Genomic DNA, 19,457 nt, shown 5'->3' on the forward strand with positions numbered 1-19,457 from the left:
TTTTTTTTTTTTTTTTAAGATTTTATTTATTTGACAGAGAAAGACACAGCAAGAGCGGGAACACAAGCAGGGGGAGTGGGAGAGGGAGAAGCAGGCTTCCCGCCGAGCAGGGAGCCCAATGCGGGGCTCGATCCCAGGACCCTGGGATCATGACCTGAGCCAAAGGCAAACGCTTAACAACTGAGCCACCCAGGCGCCCCTATACAGATTTTTTTATCTTCATTGCTCCTGCTTTATTCGTTTATGAAAAAAAAACTTTCGTCTCTCCCCCATTTATTCGTTTATCTATCAGTATAGACTCATGGGTTCTTTTATTCATTCAATGGGTTATAATCTATTATTTACTTGATCCTCCAACTGTCCCAGATTTCACCAGAAGGAGCCCCTTCAAGTTTGCTCCTGTGTCCTTCTGACATGACCCATAATTCTTTTTTTTTTCTCCACAGAAAGCAGAAAAATAATTTATCCCAGTAGATGGTAGAAATAAGAAAGTCATCCTGAAAATATACTTTGGTGCAATTCTGTTGGGACAGACAGTCCCTCTGAACATGCTCTCCTGACTGCCCCACTGGATTCTGTCTTGTGACAGTTAAACACATTGCTGATTCCCATGTTGTGACCCGGCAGGTATCTTCAAATTCACAGGTTCCAAGGAGCGAGCAATGTATTTCTCAGAAGAATAGCACCTTCTATCTCAGAAGAGTGCCTAAACACTTTATAGAGTCAGCACAGTTTAGGTTAAGTAGGCACATAATTCATCAAAATGTAAAAAAGGTTGACAGGAAAAAATAACTGCATTGTAGAATAAGATATTCAAATGCGGTGTGAATATTTAAGGCAGCTGATGGCCAAAAGAGGCGAGTCAAAGGTGGTCTGGGTTTGGCGTTGATTTTGCATCTAGAGGAATTCTCCTTGTGACCTCAATGATGGAGCCCTGGAGAGCAGGTCTTCCTCCTTAAGGCCAATGATACTTGAGGTACCAGATGGTTTCTTTTTTCAACTGTGGTCCGAAGAGAGGGTTGAGTTGGGCCAGAATTACAATCAGCCAAAAGAGATAGCAGCAGACTGAACAGGTTACCAACATGGTGATGATAACGGCCCGTTTGGGACCCTTAGGGATGAACCAGGGCATGCAGAAGCTGACAAAGCCCTAGAACACGCTCATTATGAGGAGAGGCACCATAAGGCCGTTATACGCCATGGTTGCCGCCGAAGCTACCAGCCCCTGCCCAGCCGCCTCACTTTGGTCCGACCCCATGACCCATCATTCTTTGAGCACATCCTTACTTTCTGGCATAGCAGGATGCTCCAAGCTCACCTGTGATGTTCCTTCCCAAGCCCCAGAATCAGCCATTTCTCCAAGACAGCCTGGTTCTTAGGACATTAACAAGCAGGATCTGGGCATGAAGTGTATTCATGGCTTGCTATCAGAGTGTCCTTGCTTCTAAGCCCTCTCAACAAACAGAACTAGGAAATACACATGCATAAATGTGAAGACACACACATACACACATCTATTTCTGTATCTACGCAGAAAAACCCTGAGTTCATCTGGTGACTCCAATTCCCATCTGATCTCACAGAGTTCCTTCTAGCCTTTCCCACCTTCCATACTTACAAGAACTCCCTTTTCTGGTAATAAAAAAAAAAATGTGATTCTCATTATCCAAAATATATTTACCTATCTGCTCAATTCTAGAACAAACAGTAACTAGTTTCAGAATTGCTAACCCATACACCACTGTGAAAAACAAACCTACTAATTAGAGTTCAGTATTTGTTTATAGTTCTTTTTTCTTTAGTCTGAGGGTATATATTCAAAAGCTACATGGGTTAGTTCCTTTTTCCTGCCTCAGTATAGTAATGGCCTCATTTGAAATAAATACTTAATACGCTGTAAAGTAAGAACACAAATGAGCTCAAAGCTGTGACACAGGACATGGGTACCCCCTCCCCTGTGGCAGTTTCCCTCTAATTGGCTGGGCCTTCAGAAGCTGTGGAGCTTTACGAACATACAGATATGCCAGGCTCCCCTAGTTATTTTGAGCCAATAAATCTGAACTAGGACCAGGGAATCTGTATTTTTCAAATGTTCCCTGAGTGATTCTGATATCCTATCAGTTGGGGAATGACTGGCTGTAAGAATAAAAGCCTGGGGGAGCCTGGCTGGCTCAGTCTCTGGGAAGACCATGCGACTCTTGATCTCAGGGCTGTGAGTTCCCGAGTGCCACACTGGGTGTAGAGATCACTTAAAAATAAAATCTTAAAAAAATAAAAATAAAAGAATTAAAAGGCTAAAAAGCAGGGCCCTGATGATCTCCCCTCCAGCCAGCTCTGAGAGCTTGTGCTGGCCCCCTGCAGGGACGGCTCCTCTACCTGCGATCTTCTCGCCTCTCTTGAGCCCCTAGCAAACCCTTCTTTAGAAGCCAGCGCAAATGTCTTGTCCTCTGTGAAGACTCGTCGGCTTCCCAAAGACGGCCAGACCCCCGGTTCCCTGAGGTCCTCGGTAGTTTATTATGAAGTAATTCACACATGCTGAAGAACAGAACAGCACAACACAACAGCCTTGTCCAGAGCCCTGTTAAAGCTCTCCTCACGAGGAGGAGAATTATTTGTGTTTCTCTTTCCCACTGGCAAGCATCTGATGAGGATTCCCAGGCACAGGATCTGGCATTTAGCAGGTGCTCAAACAATGTTTGGTTAAGATTATTTTCAGCTTTAATTCTGTGGCTCAAAAACAGCCTAAGTACTTTTCCACGACTCATCAGAACAGAGACCGAGAAAGTTCAAATTGCCAAGGATTCTCTGCTAAGTAATTCTCCTCTTGTGATGAAGCCCATCTCTTCCTGCTCTGGGCTAAACCTGCATGTTATTGTTCATGCTGGTAAGTGAATGCTGTTTCCATACTAGACCTGATTATTTTTAGCACTCCTGTTATGATAAACTCACAGTAACCTCAAAAAGAACAAATCAAAGTCAACTTTTTGCCACAGGAAACCAGCTCACGCTTAATGTTTTGCAACATGCCATGGGAGAATAATAAAAAGATGAGACCTTTTGCTCACAGATGGTGAGGCCAACTCTCAAGATAGTGGAAAAATGCAGCAGGAAGCATGCAGTCTGGCCACTATCTTATTAAGTAAACTGGAAAAACACTCGACACCCAAACAAGGCAAACACACACGCACACAGACAGCACAGAGCAGCTGCTTCACCAGAGGCTGAATTGTGAATGGGGCAGTAAGAAACACCTACATGTGAGGGGCTGGAATCGAGCCTGATGGGTGCCTGAGAAATGGGCAGGCAAGAAGATCCTGCAGGGACACCAGTGGGCAGGCTGCTCTCCCTCTAGAGTGGATCAAATGACCAGACTAGCAAAAGGCAGTCACTCAGGCAAAAAATACTTACGGAGCACCTACTGTGTGCTCTACTGGGCGATAGTGAAACAAAGTTGGGTCCCCTATGAGGTTTTCTCGGGCGTGCACCATAGCCGAGCAAGCACTGTGTCCTCACTAGGAACTCCTAAGGCATCATTAGGTGTGTAAGTCACCTTCCTAGAAAGACTCTTCAGAACAAATTCCAAGGACCAGGAAAAACTGAAAACAGCTTATATGCCTTTCAAGATGAAACTGGTCACAAACAATGGTACACCCAAAGGAATACATCATACAGCCAACAAGACACAGGAGGTCACTCTATATATGCTCCAAGATCTTTCCATCTCACTTAAGGCGATCCAGTAGAAAAGAGCAAGCTGCTTTAATAGTTTGGTTTACATATACACATGCACGATTATAACTGTTAACCATTTTCCAAGAAGACAGGCAAGACAGTCTTTTTTTTAAGATTTATTTATTTTAGAGAGAGAGAGAGAGAAAGCATACAGCGGGAAGAGGCAGAGAGAATGCCAGGCAGACTCCATCCTCAGCATAGAGACTGATGCAGGGCTCAATCTCACGACCCTGAGATCATGACCTGAGCCAAAATCAAGAGTCGGATGCTTGGGGTGCCTGGGTGGCTCAGTTGATCGTCTGCCTTCGGCTCAGATCATGATCCCAGCCTCCTGGGATTGAGCCCCGAGTGGGGGATCCCTGCTGAGCGCGGACACTGCTTCTTCCACTCCCTCTGCTCCTCCCCACTACTCGTGCGTGTGTGCTGGCTCTCTCCCTCAAATCAATAAATCTTAAAAAAAAAAAAAAAGAGTTGCTTTTTTTTTTAAAAAAAGATTTTATTGATTTGACAGAGAGAGACACAGCGAGAGAGGAAACATAAGCAGGGGGAGTGGGAGAGGGAGAAGCAGGCTTCCTGCAGAGCAGGGAGCCCGATGCGGGGCTTGATCCCAGGACCCTGGGATCACTACCCGAGCGGAAGGCAGATGCCTAATGACTGAGCCACCCAGGCGCCCCAGAAGAGTTGGATGCTTAGCCGACTGAGCCACCCCAGAGAGACAAGAAATTCTTTTTAAGTTGGAGATTTTTAAGATTTTATTTATTTGACAGAGAGAGAAAGAGGGAGAGCAAATGAGCACAAGCAGGGGGAGGAGCAGACGGAGAGGGAGAAACAGGTTCCCCACTGAGCAGAGAGCCCGATGGGGAGCTTTATCCCAGGAACCCGGGATCATGACCTGAGCCAAAGGCAGACGCTTAACCGAACGAACCACCCAGGTGCCCTGGCAAGGTATTCTTAAACAGTAGTTTCCCCCACAAATTGGAAGTGGGGAAAATGGGGAGGGTATAACGAAGAAAACTTACCCTTTTACACCATTGTGAATTCTTTGAAAACTGCTTACTGTGGTACTTTTTCAAAAAAATAAAACTCAAGTGTCTCTTGGGGGAGGAGGAAGACTATCTGGGTCAGAATTCAGACAATCTTTGTGTCTAATACATATCTGAACCAGGGTTTTCTGTACTGTGGTGGTGATCCCATTTCTCTAACATGGAGAGCTCCTGATTTGCAGTTTAACAAAATCACTTAGCTTAGAGGTGCATATTACAGATGTGAGGAGCACAGTCCATGGACCAAACAGACCTCGTGGTCTAAATCCTGGTTCTGTCTATAAAACCAAGCGTATGCCCAAGCAAGTCACAGCCATGCTCAACCTTGGTCTCCTTAAAGAAAATGGGACAGCAACTGTATTTCAAAGGTTATCCCGATAATAATGAGAATATGTCAGATGCTTAGCACAGTGCGAGGTAAAGCAGCAAGCCTTGTTCAGTACACAATAACCATCCTTACACGCCACATGAAAACCACAGTAGTGCCTGAAAAGATGACCACTCAACCTGGATATTCCCTAAGGCCATCCCACAACCTTAAGTCAGACGTTACCATTGTTTGATTTTATAATAACAAAACTAAGGCCATTTTAGAATTATATCAATTTCAGGTGTGCAAACCTTGACTTAAAAAACAAAACCAACTCTCCTCCTCCTCAATATGTGACTGGAAAATGTTCTGAAGAGAGTCAAAGGAAAATATTCAATAGTCTAGAAGCTGTGCCCCGGCACTCGTTTTTCACATTTACCACCTCAGTACATCTCTTAGAGCCAAGGGAAGGCAGTGCTATCCCCGAGCCCCCTCAGCCCCAAGTTAGGAACCTAGATCTGAATGAAGCTCATGCACCAAAGGTTAGGCCTGTTGATAAGGGGGGGGAGCTGTGATCTGAGCTCAGCTCTGTCAGCCTCCAAAGCCCAGGCTTTTTCCAAGACACAAGACTGGATCAGTCTCTACTCAGGCTGTACTTTTACTGCCATGGTTAGCAATCAAAACAGGCTGGGCAAAAAGAATGCTTCTAATTAAAATCAAACTTTGGGACTACGTGGAGGATATTGTTTGAATTAATTTTTTAAAAATCACAAAACACCCCCCAAAACAAAACAAGAAATAACTTCTAGAATTTTTTTTAAAGAAATACACTTAAACTAAGTTTTCTGGTATAAGTCATAAGTCAATAAAGTTGTTAATTATAAATATAAAAGTAGAGGGACGCCTGGGTGGCTCAGTCCATTAAGCGTCTGCCTTCGGCTCAGGTCATGATCCCCGGGTCCTGGGATCGAGTCCCACAAAGAGCTCCCTGTTCAGTGGGGAATCTGCTTTTCCCTCTCTCTGCCACTTCCGCTACTTGTGCGCTCGTGCTCTCGCTCTCAAATAAAATCTTTTTTTAAAAAAAGATACAAGTATAAAAGTAGAGAAATACAAGCCACAAGAATGATATTTTATTAGATTCACTGATTATTTAGACTCAGAAAAAGATTTTCAAGACAGGCTGGCTGATTTAGTCCTATCACTTCAGAAGCGAGGAAACAAAATCCTAGAGAAGCAAGTTATTTGCCTAAAGTCACAAATACTGTTAATGGCAAGTGCATTTGGCACAAGGCAACTTCACATGTGGAAGCTGCTATGCTTTGCTGCATAAATCCAACGAGGTCAAATCACAGGAGAATCCCATAGCTCCATGAATGGCTGAGCAGAAAATCGAAAGGAGTATTTATTTCCCTGGGTATAAGATTAAGATGATACACCCGCAGAGGATCAGCTTCATACCCACAAGGAGAGGGTTCTAAGCTGCTGGAATAACCAGGGAAAGAGATCACGTCAGCCATTTCCCTCTACTTCCAGAACTTTAGTCCAGCAGGCAATCACGGGCGTTAATTAAGTATGCATTCGTAGAGTAGCTCCCCAAAGCCAAGCCAGGCCCTTGTGCCCATTGCATCTGGAGCACTCCCGGTAGTTCCGATTGCAGCCCCTCTGGAAAGACACAGCAGAGCTCAGAGAGACCAACTGACCAAAAAAAATCACTAGGAATGTGTGTATAACACCACGCAAGAAAGGTTAGAACCTGTCACCTGCTGCAGAGAGAGAGGCTCAAGAAAGGCTGTGATGGATATCCAAAACAGCCAGAAAGAGCACTGGGTGTGGTGTGAAGGAACTAGCCCCTGGAAGAGTCAGGAGACCTGGGATTGAGATGTAGACTACCATCATTTTGTTCTATGACGATGGCGAGTCACTTCCCCTCCTGTGTCACTGAACGGGTTCTGAGGCTTAGGGAAAGTGGCCTGATGATGTGGACTTGCCGGTCAGCAATGACGGTCCTTCAGCCACACATGCCACGGGTGAGGGGGGTAGGGGGAGGAGTGGAAAGCCCCTTCCTGCCACTCCTGGCCTAGAGGATATGTGGGCCTGCCTCCTTTTATAATTCTATGACTGTTACAGAACTGTACATGGAAAGTGGTTAAGAGGGTAAATTTTATGGTATGTGTTTCTTACCATAATAAAAAAATTTCTATGACTATTAATTAATGAACATCGTTTTACATCAGATCACCAAATCTGAAGCCCTGAAATTGAAACTGGAAAGGTACTGAGTACCGTAGAGAAGAGAGAAGTAAACATATGGGATGTATTACCCAACGAAGTGTCACCAGCAGAAAATTAAAATCTACTAAGATTGCTGCCATGATAATACCTACTCAAGTATGGAACTAAGGGAAATTGAGTCAATCCCCAAATTTCTACACAGTTGCAAAGTACTCATGTCAAAAACCAAAAACCCAAAAAACAAAAAAGCCCACAACTTCACAGATAACACAGGTCTCTAAGATTTCTTTGCTCTGTGCTGAGCCTTTTGTATGTATACCATCCAAGTCTTACAAAAACCCCCTTGAGACAAGCGCTAATAACACCCCCATGGTCAGAGGGGAATTTGAGTGAGCCTCAGGGAATTTAACTCTGTGGCTCAACATCACCCACCTAGAAAAATGACAGAACCAGGACTGAAAACCCAGATCTGTTTTCATTCCAAAGCTCCTGTTCTGAACAACCATGAACCGAGCATGCCATATGGGTCACAGTAATAAGGCTACTGCTTCTTCCTCAGGACCTGTCTACTTCCCCAGCCCCTCGTAACTTCTAACGGTGCTGGCCAGCAGCACCTGGATTTAAATATACACTTTCCCCCACAATGTGGCCTCCCACTTTGGTGATGGGCTCCTGAGGGCAGGGATGGCAGCAGGCCTGGATCTTAATCAGTCTGTCTTTTTTTAAAAAAGATTTTATTTACTTATTTGATAGAGGAAGAGAGAGAGAGAACAAGCAGGGTGAGGGGTACAGGGAGAGGGAGAAGCAGACTTCCCACCAAGCAGGGAGCCCGATGCGGGGCTCCATCCCAGGACCCTGAGATCATGACCTGAGCCGTAGGCAGCCGCTCAACCGACTGGGCCACCCAGGCGCCCCAGTCTGTGTCTTTTAAAACAACTATAAATGGGGGAATAGCAGCTACTCCACATGAGTGTAGCGAGGATTCCATAAGCCAACACCTAGACAGCACTTAGGATGAAGGTAGGCTGCTGTTTCCCACATGGCCTTAGGCTTCAAAGACCTGAGTGGTTCAGGGCCCAAGCTCCAGTCTGTGTTCTCTCAGGTAAAACACTGAGCCTCTCTGGGTCTCTGTTTCCCCACCTCAAGAAACCAAACTGGGGAGAAGTCCCACTCTGTCTACCTCATAAGGGTGCTGTGTTGATGAGGTGGGAAGAGAAAATACTCTAGAAACTGCAAAGGGTTAGATTAGATGTCTTGCCCTTGGCACTACTGACACTGTGACATTGTGGGCCAGATAACGCTTTGTCACGAGGGTCTGTCCTGTGCCATGGATATTTAGCAACATGCCTAACCTCTCCCCACCCTATCTGCCCCCAGCCTGAACAACCAAAAATGTCTTGACACCGCTACTAGCCCCAGTGAGCAAAACCGCCCTTGGTTGAGAATCACTAGATTTTGGTAAACTCAAATACCTGTTGACTCCTTGTATAAGCAGCAGTAAGAACCACTCAGGTTATACCCCCCAAACCTTTACAAATTAATGGCTACTGTTTACTGAGGGCTCTCGATGTGCCAGGCAGAGTGACTGGCTTCTCCCAATGGTCCAGGCCCCGTGCTCAGGCTGGACTAGAGATGGCACTGCCTTGCCGTCCTATCCTAGTCCAGAAAAGGAGCTATTTTCTGAGTCCTAGCCGACTCACGTGCCTAAGACTCATTCCTACCTAACCCACTGGATGACTTCCTTACCTCCCCACACTGGATGATTTCTATACAAATGGATATTAAGTGCTCTAAACTAGTTTTTCCCAACTCTCCCCAACCCCAACCTGGCTAACACCACTAATTAACAGGAGGAAAGCTTCATTCCTAGCTAATTAGCCTCATCTGATTTTCAGTTTATTAAGGAAGTTTTATATATTTCCCTTTGAACCAATATACATAGTGCCTGGGGAGGGAGGAATTGTGTGTAGCTATCACACACAGCCACCCTCTCTCCTGACTTGGGGCAAGGGGTGTTCCTGGAGTCTGCACAGACCCAGCCCTGGAGAAAGGAAGGCTGAAGACTATCCAAATGCAACCAAAAGTGCTTTGCAAATTTGACAAATAAAAGCAACATCTCTACCTCAGTCTCCCTGAGAATGGGTGAGGGTTATGCAGAACTCAACGATGGGCCACATCTCCATCCATCTAGATGTTCTTGAGTGGCCACGGAGAACCACCTCGTGAGGAACTCGACTAGGGGCAAACATCAAGAAACCCCTTGGACTCTGTAGCCACAGGTGCAGAAATCAAAGCACAAAGTGCTCACTGGGAAGCTCTGCTCTGAGTCCTCACCTTGAAGGAGAAAGTAATCCGAAGTTGTACGCTTCAGAGCTGCCTTTGCTTTATCACTGCTCCAGTCCACTTCCAGCGCTTCCTTAACAGAGCAAAAGACCACCTTCTGTTGAGAAAAAGGCAAAATTGCTTAGGGCAGTAGCTCCTCACCATCTAGGAGAAATGTCATTATTTAAGGTTTACTGTTCATTAAAAGCAGCTGAGGACCACTCAAGCCCAATAAATTTTAATTGAGCACTTACTGTGTGCTCCTCTGGGTGCTGGGGACACAGCGATGAATGACATGTACTCTCTGCACTAGGAGGAGTCCTAGCAAAGCTAAAGACCCAGTTCCACTCTGGCTTTAACTCTGGCTGTGTTCACACCGCAGAAGTTCTTGCACAAGTGAATAAGAATGTGTGTCTAAAGATATTCAATACAACATTCTTTGTCACAGCCAACAAAAAAATTAAACGTGTCTCATTAGAAGAATGGTTTGAAGATAACAACAGCAATAAATAACAGCAAGAAACATAAGCAAGGGCTATGAAACAAAAGTTCCAGGCTGTGGGGCTGGAGATGGCATTAGCAAAAGGCCTACAGTAGCAAGAAGCATTGCTGAAACCTATTAAAGCTAAATGAAAATTATCTTGAAAAATGCCAGCACATATCTATATTTTAAAATATAAACAATTAAATATGAGTAAGAAGTGATTTTCCTTTTTCTTTCCTGAATCGTTCAGTCCAGAAGACATCCCGCTGGGACTGAGGAAAGGCAGGGAAGAGTGTGTGTGTGGCGGGGGGGCTGGGTGGCCTGCTGCAGGGGACAGAGCAGAGCTGGGTAAGAAGGGTAGCAACCCAGGGGGGACTGGGAGACTGACTCCAACCAGGGATGACTTCTCTTTTTTTTTTTAAGATTTTTTTTCCTATTTATTTATTTGATAGAGACACAGCGAGAGAGGGAACACAAGCAGGGGGAGTGAGAGAGGGAGAAATAGGCTTCCAGCTGAGCAGGGAACCCGATGCGGGGCTCGATCCCAGGACCCTGGGATCATGACCCGAGCCAAAGGCAGACGCCTAATGACTGAGCCACCCAGGCGCCCCACCAACCAAGAACTTCTGCAGCAAGTGAATACACAGAGAACCTAGGTTTCTCACTGTCAGAGAAGAGAATTAGAATTATGGAAAGGGAAAAAAATAGAATAAAGCCTGTGGTGGGTTATTAGTGTGAACTCATTTTCAATATATACAGACAAACAAGGAAGTAAATGCAGATGCAAGCATGTGTGTACGCACATACAAATACTGAAGAGCTGCGTCCACAGACAAAGCATCAAAGCAATGATGCCCTGGGAGCCGTGAGCAGACCTTGACAAATCTTGGTTTCTAACCCCCAATGAGAGAAACATTTCTCTCTGGAGAAATGGCTGATTTCGAAGCTAGGTCAGGGAGAGTATGACAGGAGCCCAAAACAGCTTACTGTGCCTGAAACAAGGAAGTGTGCAAAGAATGATGGGGACGTGTCAAGAGGAAACAGAAGCCAACATAAAGGAGCGCCCACTGGTCAAATTAGAACACTTTGCGGGGAAAAAAAAATAATACATTATAACACTTTAAATAAACTAAAATCCTTCAGTCATATAGCTAAAATCAACTCATTGATAAAGAATAATGAGGTATTTACATATTTTCAAACAACCTCTCCAAAAATTACTGGAGGATAATTATAGGGAAGAGAGGAATTGTTTTCAAAGGAAAAATCTGGCAGACATAATTCTACTCAAACGATCAAAATTAACATTGCCAGTAAAGTAGCATATGGAAACCAGCACCAGACCACAGGATGGGATGAGGAGCAACCCTGCTGTGATATTTTTCCCAAAGGTGTGAAGCTGGAATCTAATCATGAGGGAACATTAGACGAACCCAGACTAAGGAACAATTTACAAAATAACTGGCTTGTAATCTTCAAAAGCATCATGAAAATCTAGATGCATGCATAATCCTGAACTGAATCCTTCTGTCATTAAGGACATGATTGGAACAACTGGTAAAATCTGAATGGGGTCTGAGGATTAGATGGTAGTGATGTCTCCATTTAAATTTTGATTTTGAAGTTAACTTGTTTGTGATTACGGAAAATGCCTTGTTTGAGAAAATACAGACAAATATTTGGGAGTGATGGATGGAGCATCATTTTGACACCTTATTCTCAAATGGTTCAGAAAAAAAATGGTTCTCAGTACTAGCCTAGTTTTTTTTTTTTTTAAGATTTTACTTATTTGAGAGAGAGAATGAGAGAGAGAGAGAGAGAGAGAGAGCACATGAGAGGGGGGAAGGTCAGAGGGAGAAGCAGACTCCCTGCTGAGCAGGGAACCCAATGTGGCACTTGATCCCGGGACTCCAGGATCATGACCTGAGCTGAAGGCAGCTGCTTAACCAACTCAGCCACCCAGGCGCACCCCTGTACTAGCTACTTTTACGAAGTTTAATATGGTTATATGTGGGGACGCCTGAGTGGCTCAGTCAGTTAAGCATCTGCCTTCCGCTCAAGTCATGACAATCCCAATGACCTGGGACTGAGCCCCGGGTCCGGGTCTGGATCCCTGCTCAGCAGGGAGTCTTGGGATTCTCTTGAGATTTCCCTCTCCCTCCACCCCTTCCCCGACTTGTATGCTCTCACACTCTCTCTCTCTCTCAAGTAAATAAATAAAATCTTAAAAACAACAAAAAGATGGGGGCACCTGGGTGGCTCACTCAGTTAAGTGTCTGCCTTTGGCTCAGGTCACAATCCTGGAGTCCTGGGATCAGTCCTCACATTGGGCTCCCTGCTCAGCAGGGAGTCTGCTTCTCCCTCTCCCTCTGCTCCTCCCCCCAACTCATGCTCAAGCTCTCTGTGTCTCTCTCTCAAAAAAAATAAATAAAATCTAAAAAAAAAAAGATGGTATGTGAGTATGTATAAATAATTTCAAATTTCCCGAGGTATGGGTCTCTTTTTCTCCTTCCTTCTCTCACCACATATACACACTACTCCATATACACACATATACACACTACTCCATATGCACACATATCCACTCCTCCAACAAACACCCCAGATATTTAAAAAAGAAAAGAGACAACAGTACCAAGATCTATCAGTTCCCAGGCAGTTGACACTGCTTGCTAAGGACCAAAATGGAACTGACAGATGAAAGCTCAAATGACTAGTGAAGATGAAAAACTCATATGGTTTTTAAGGTGGTTTTCTACTTCCCCATAATCACTCCTTTGGGATTTAAATCCACTGTAAAAGTTAATATACAAAATGTTTGTACTGCCCTCAAACCTTCTGGTCAATGAGTCTGTTTGACCTCAAAAGTCAAGTGAAATAGCCAGCTGGGTGACATTTATTGCCTGACACAGAATGCCAGACCCCTCTTAAGAAGTCTTACAACACAGATCCAGCCGTCAGCAGTATGGTCGGGGAATGCCATCACGATGACAAAACAAACTCTCATGAGGTCTCATAAACTACCAAGATTTGATTTTATTTTTTAAGATTTTATTTATTTATTCGTAAGAGACAGAGAGAGAGAGGCAGAGGGAGAAGCAGGCTCCCAAGAAGCAGGGAGCCTGATGCGGGACTTGATCCCAGGACGCTGGGATCTTGACCTGAGCCGAAGGCAGACGCTTAACCATCTGAGCCACCCAGGCGCCCTAAACTACCAAGATTTTAATTCAGAATTTTTGTAGTTTGCCTGGCTCAGAATCCACTGATTTCTTAGGTCACGACACTATGACAAATGAGGAAAAAAAGTTGTGTTTCAGAGTCTCAGTCCCACACAGGCCTACCTCTAAACTTTCAGGGCCTGGCGTGAAAGTACAGGTGGAAACCCATATAACACTTCTACGTATTTAGGTATAAATCATATGAACGGGCTATTTAAAAATAAAGTGTAGGGGCGCCTGAGTGGCTCAGTCGTTAAGCATCTGCCTTTGGCTCAGGTCATGATCCCAGGGTCCTGGGATCGAGCCCCGCATCGGGCTCCCTGCTCGGCAGGAAGCCTGCTTCTCCCTCTCCCACTCCCCCTGCTTGTGTTCCCCCTCTCGCTGTGTCTCTGTCAAATAAATAAATAAAATCTTTTTTAAAAATATAAAAATAGGGCGCCTGGGTGGCTCAGTTGGTTAAGCGACTGCCTTCGGCTCGGGTCGTGATCCTGGAGTCCCGGGATCGAGTCCCACATCGGGCTCTCTGCTCAGCAGGGAGTCTGCTTCTCCCTCTGACCCTCTTCCCTCTCGTGCTTTCTATCTCTCATTCTCTCTCTCTCTGAAATAAATAAATAAAATCTTTTAAAAATAAAAAAAATAAAAAAAATAAAAATATAAAAATAAAGTGTATTATATTCTCCTGCCTCAGCAAATAAACTTTCTTTATTACTACCTGGAAGACTGGGTTCAAATTTAGAATTCTCACACTCCTTGGGAGTTCTGCGGCAGAATGAGGTGCACTAGGAGAGGGAAAGGTCCTCTTTCTCCCCACCTCTGGCTCTGTGTCACCGTGCAAGAGACTTTGCACATGAGTGTGGCCACCCAGGCCATCCTTCCCCACTGAAACAACTACTCTTCAGGCCTAGGCGTGTGGACCTTGTTGCAAGGTTTGCACTCCGGAGGAAGATCAGGGAAGAAGCCCACAAAGGCCTGGGTAGTGAGCCAGGGTGGTCTGGGCAGGAGATTCCAGGGGTCCCAAGTACCCACAATGTGGCCCAGAACTAGGGGGGTGGGGGAGATGGACCCAGGTGGACATATCACCTTAATCCCACGGAATCCTCACTCTACTAGAGGAAGGGCTAGAAGGAGACCAGACTGGGACCCTGTAGAGCACTAGGACCAAGGACACCGGCCCTCTTTCCTCCCCAAGTCTCAGGGCAGAACTACTCGAAATTTTGCCAGGAACTTGTGAATTCACACAAATGAATGTACCTTTCTTAGGCCTGTCTGTGGCAGGCAACTTTTAGGGAAGTTTTCTGATATGTGGGGAGGAGGACCCCAGTAACCTTGTCTGAAATATGTACCAGCCCTCCAGCCACACGTGACAGAGCCAGAGGTGGGCACATGGCCCAGGCCACACCAAACAGATTCTTTCTCCTGGGAATTGAGAATCTGAAAATTAATAACAGAGACACATTAATGGCTGGAAGGGCTCTTTAGAGAAAAGCTAAATTCCTGCTGTATCCAAGTCTCCCCAGCTGGCCTGGTCTTTACCCTTCTCAGGTCACAGTAGTTAGTCAATGCTTCTTGTGCTACTGCAGCCTGAACCCAATTAATGTCCCATTTTTCTGGTTCAAACTACCTAAAGTCTATTATTGTCTGGGTGCCTGGCTGGCTCAGTTGGTGGAGCATGCGATCTTGATCTAGGGGTCATGAGTTTCAGCCCCAGGTGGGGTGTAGAGATTACTTAAAAAAACAAAAACAAAACAAAACCAAAAAAACGACATCACCTAATCTATAGTACAACAAATGCAAATGGTGGTACCCATCTTGCCCACCTTGCTGACACTGGATTTACGACGAGAAAAATATGCCTAACAGCATCCGCAGAAAATGAAGGGTCTTCAGATAAAGCCCCCAGCAATATGCACCAGGGAGCCACAACCCCCAGAATGAACACCCCAAAACAGGTAACTTTCACACCTCACTCAGCCCTCCCCCTTTTCCCTGCCCTCAGCTCATGGATTCCTCTGGGTACAATGCCTGACTTACTTCCCTCCACTATCCATTTCCTTTCCTAGCAATTCTGAGCCTTAAGGATTTCAAACTGATAGTCTAGTTAAGACTAGTAACAAGCCCTCTTACAACTCTCCCCAGACAGGTATCAGCTTCCTGAGGCAGGGATCACAGTGAAAGACACAGCACTGCATAGAAGAGAATGTCAATAAGTATCTGTGAGCTGATAGGATCCAACCTGTTTTTCATTTGCCAAAAGCCCAGTAGTAAATATAAAAGATGAATTCTCCCACACAGTCTGACAGCCATCAAACTGTAGGGCTGTGTTGAGCCACTCTGAACAGTGGGCAAGTATAAAGCCATCAACGCAATAGGAGCCTGGCTCAATGCACTGAGGCAAAGCGAAAAGAGAAGAGAACACAGCCTCTTAAAACGACTCTCCAAAATGGACCATCCACTCCTATGCTTATGGAAAATACGTTGAGTGAAGAAAGCAAAAGATGTTATGTGTATATGTCATGTATATTAGATTGTTATGTATTTCTCATGTTAACGTATGTTCATTAAAACTCCAATTTTATCACATATGCAGATGAGTAGAAAGAATACTGAAAGGAATATGACAGTCATTACTGGCGAGCAGGGTTCACATTTTCTCAACTTGTTCTGTATTTCCCACATTTGGGACTGTAAACACATTTTACTTTTTTTTTTTTTTAAGATTTTATTTATTTATTTCAGAGAAAGAGCGCAAGCATGAGGGTGGGGGGGGCAGAGGGAGAAGCAGACTCCCCACTGAGCAGGGAGCCCGACGCGGGACTTGATCCCAGGACTCCGGGATCATGACCTGAGCCGAAGGCAGACACCCAACCAACTGAGCCACCCAGGCATCCCAAAATATTTTACTTTTAAAAAAGCAGGCTGAACATCTATAACAAGGGATAATACAGCTCTGGCTGTAAAGCTAAATGTAAATCAGAATTGAGACAAGTTGAAAACTACAGATTTCTAAGTTGGATTTCCACACCTACTCACAAGAGTCTATAGTTTTCAAAAGCATTCTAACAAATGACAACCACAATCCAAGACAAAGCTGTCACACTCAGCAGAGTGGTAAAAGAGCCTGAAGTCACCAAATGTTACCATTACATACTGATGATTCTGGAATGTGAATTGATAAAACTACTCGAGAGTAATTTAGCAGGTCTGGTGAAGTTGAAACTGCACATACCCTATTCTCCCACCTAAGCATACATCCCAGAGAAATCACACATTTACCCAGAGAGATTATCTACATACACACACACTCTCTCTCTCTCTCTGTGACACGATTTGTAACAGAAAAACTTTATACACCCACATGCTCACCAACAGGAGACTGGATAAACAAAGAGCAATGCATTCACACAACAAATACACTACAGCAAAAAAAAAAAAAAAAAAAAAAAAAAAAGACCAAATGTCCTGCTGGGCTGTCCTAGAGAACTCAGTGATGATGGCAACTGTTCTGTATCTGTGCACAATACAGATGCCAATACCGTACGTGCTTGGTGAGCATTTGAAGTGTGGCTAGGAGACTGAAGAAAATTTTATTTTAGTTAATTTTAATTTAAATAGCCATATGTGGCTAGTGGCTAACCACAATGGACAGCAAAGCCCTAGAACTGCATACAAACACAGATGGCCTCACAAACATAACGCTGCTCTTAAAAAGCAGGTGGCAGCATGCATACAATATTAAACCTGATTTTTAAGAAGTTAAAAAGCATACCAAACAATCCTATATTGCTTGGAAATACATATGTAGTAAAAAGAAATGGGTGGGAATGAGAACCACAATTGAGGGTAGTGATTACTTATACTGGGGAGGGACAGCTGGGGGACCTTGACCATGCTGGCAGAGTTTTATGCTTTAAATTAGGTGGTGGGTCCATGGCAGTTAGCTACATCCTTCTTAATTTACACCTACATCACATTCCATTGTTTAGATTTACAAACGTGGTAAAACGCCATGTCAAGCAGGGCTATAACCGCCCCTTCCAGGTACTTGTTATTTATTTTGAGAGAGAGAGTGAGAGAAAGCGTATGAGCACGCAGAGGAGCAGAGAGAGAGGGAGAGAAGCAGACTCTGCGCTGAGCACGGAATCCCACGACCCTGGACCCTGAGATCATGACCTGAGCCAAAATCAAAGAGCTGGAGGCTCAACTGACTGAACCACCCAGGCACCAGCCCCCGGCCCCCGTACTTTTTAAAATCCACACAAACGTACCTCCCTGGGGAGAAGACAGAGAAGGAACACATAGATTGGTACAACAGGACTGGAAATATTTGGGTTTTTAAGTTGGGTAGTGTTTTGTTGTTATGTTCTGTAATCTGTATTGATGTCACATTATTTGGGGATATCAGATATCACAATAAAAAATACACTGGATTGTGCCGTGATGCTGGGAGACCCCCTTCCCTCATTCCTAGAGTGCCAAAACCTCGCCCCCAACCCCCCACCTGTCCTACCTTAAAAACCTGCTATCAGCATTCTGCTCAACTCTGCAATATGCACCCTGCATCTCCTGCCCCCCACCCCCAAACCAAGTGATTCTGACAATTAGCAGGGTTTTAAACACCTCTGGTCTAAAGGTCCTGGTCTAGGCAACCCAATGACTTACTTCTAAATACTCCGGGCCAAGTCCCTTGTCCTCTTTTGGAATTCTGTTCTCTCAGCCCAGCTCAAATAACATAAACCATGACAACTAATGTGTTATGAGGTTAATTAATCCATTTGGTTGATCACAAAGAAAGTCAACTCAGTAATTCTTTTTTAAAATGACAATGATCTCCAAAGCTGTCCTATTATGTGTCAGGAGCAGCCACAACACACTGAACAAACATTTCCTGGGTAAGACTGTACCAGGGACTGCACCAGGAACACAGCAGTGAACAAAAGCGCCCAGCCCTTATGGAGCCTGGACCCTAACGGGAGAGAAACCCTGACAAGTTCCCTCAGCATCATAAACCAAGGTGAAGAATGAAACCAGTCAGTCCCTGGAATGTTCCCTTCAGGATGGGGGTGAAAGGAGATGAGTCGTCCGTAAACTGCTCAGAAAGGGGGATCAAAATAATGAATCACTACTCAACTGTGGAATCTCACAACTGATTCATGCAAGAGTATTAACTGTGCCCAAATTAGTCCCTTACTATTTCAGAAACAGAAGTAAAATTAAATCTGTATTTCTTAGCATGTCACGAACAAATCCTTTGTTATGTTTAATTTTTAAAGAGCTGTGATGCAGAGTCACCACCACCAGGCATCTACTGTGTCTGGCAGCCCTAACAATAAAGAAACCTAAGCAGCAGCATGGGAGCATGAGGGTGGCCTTTTATCCTGAAGGCTTTTCCAGAAAGGTCCCAATTTTCATGTATTTTATCCCATCATCTCCATAAAGTTTAAAATTATCCTAGAAACTCCAAGGGGGATTCACCCTTTAGGAGGCAGGGCAAGCCTGTGCCCGCGGCCACCGTCTATGTCCTCCCCCTCCACTCCCTCTTAACATAGCTGCAGGATCTCAGGCAAGTCAAGGAACTGCTCTTAGCTGTGGTGGCAGCCGTAAATAGAGACAACAGGACTGGATGCACTTCCCTGCACCCCACAGAATGCCTTGCACACAGTAGGCATTTTGCAACTCACAGATACAAAAAGACCTGGCTGTTTCGGGGTGAGGGAAGCCAGAGTCATTCTGTTCCTACGTCTGTGCTTTCAGTTGATCCCATTTCCTGTGACTAAATGCCAGTCTTGTCTTCAGTACTTGGCAAACTCTCCTTCATGTACCAACTCTTAACAACTCTTCCTCTGGGAAACCTTTCTGGACACTTCCTTATCACAAAACTACTGCCCTCTCCTTTATCTACTTTACACTGGTATCTCTATTAGGATTGTGCCCAAGACCTGATTCTGATGAAATCTGTCTCATAACTTTTCCTGGGCACCAGAGGAAGCCAACGACCAAGCACCTACCTCTGGGCTAAGAATTTTCCCACTCTTGTATTTATCATGATGACACATGTGCTAGAAAGGCCCAGTATCCTCCTAAGCGGTGTGAAAACCACAAGCTCTATTTTTCCTCTT

The 19,457-nt window shown here is 44.7% G+C and overlaps 1 protein-coding gene and 1 pseudogene across 3 annotated transcripts in view; both read right to left on the reverse strand.

Moving 5' to 3' along the window:
* SAE1 (SUMO1 activating enzyme subunit 1) overlaps positions 1–19,457 on the reverse strand; it is a 77,970-nt gene that overhangs the window by 30,762 nt on the left and 27,751 nt on the right. For all 3 annotated transcript variants that reach the window (XM_073886515.1, XM_025849735.2, XM_073886514.1), the window contains exon 6: positions 9,652–9,757. In XM_073886515.1, the coding sequence (XP_073742616.1) occupies positions 9,652–9,757 (106 nt within the window). The remainder of the gene's footprint in view (positions 1–9,651; positions 9,758–19,457) is intronic.
* LOC112807087 (V-type proton ATPase subunit e 1 pseudogene) lies at positions 808–1,924 on the reverse strand (annotated as a pseudogene).

Source organism: Callorhinus ursinus, unplaced genomic scaffold (assembly GCF_003265705.2).
Source record: "Callorhinus ursinus isolate GAN/ISIS: 27379988/994484 unplaced genomic scaffold, GSC_fseal_2.0 scaffold71, whole genome shotgun sequence".
In the NCBI taxonomy this organism is placed as follows: domain Eukaryota; kingdom Metazoa; phylum Chordata; class Mammalia; order Carnivora; family Otariidae; genus Callorhinus; species Callorhinus ursinus.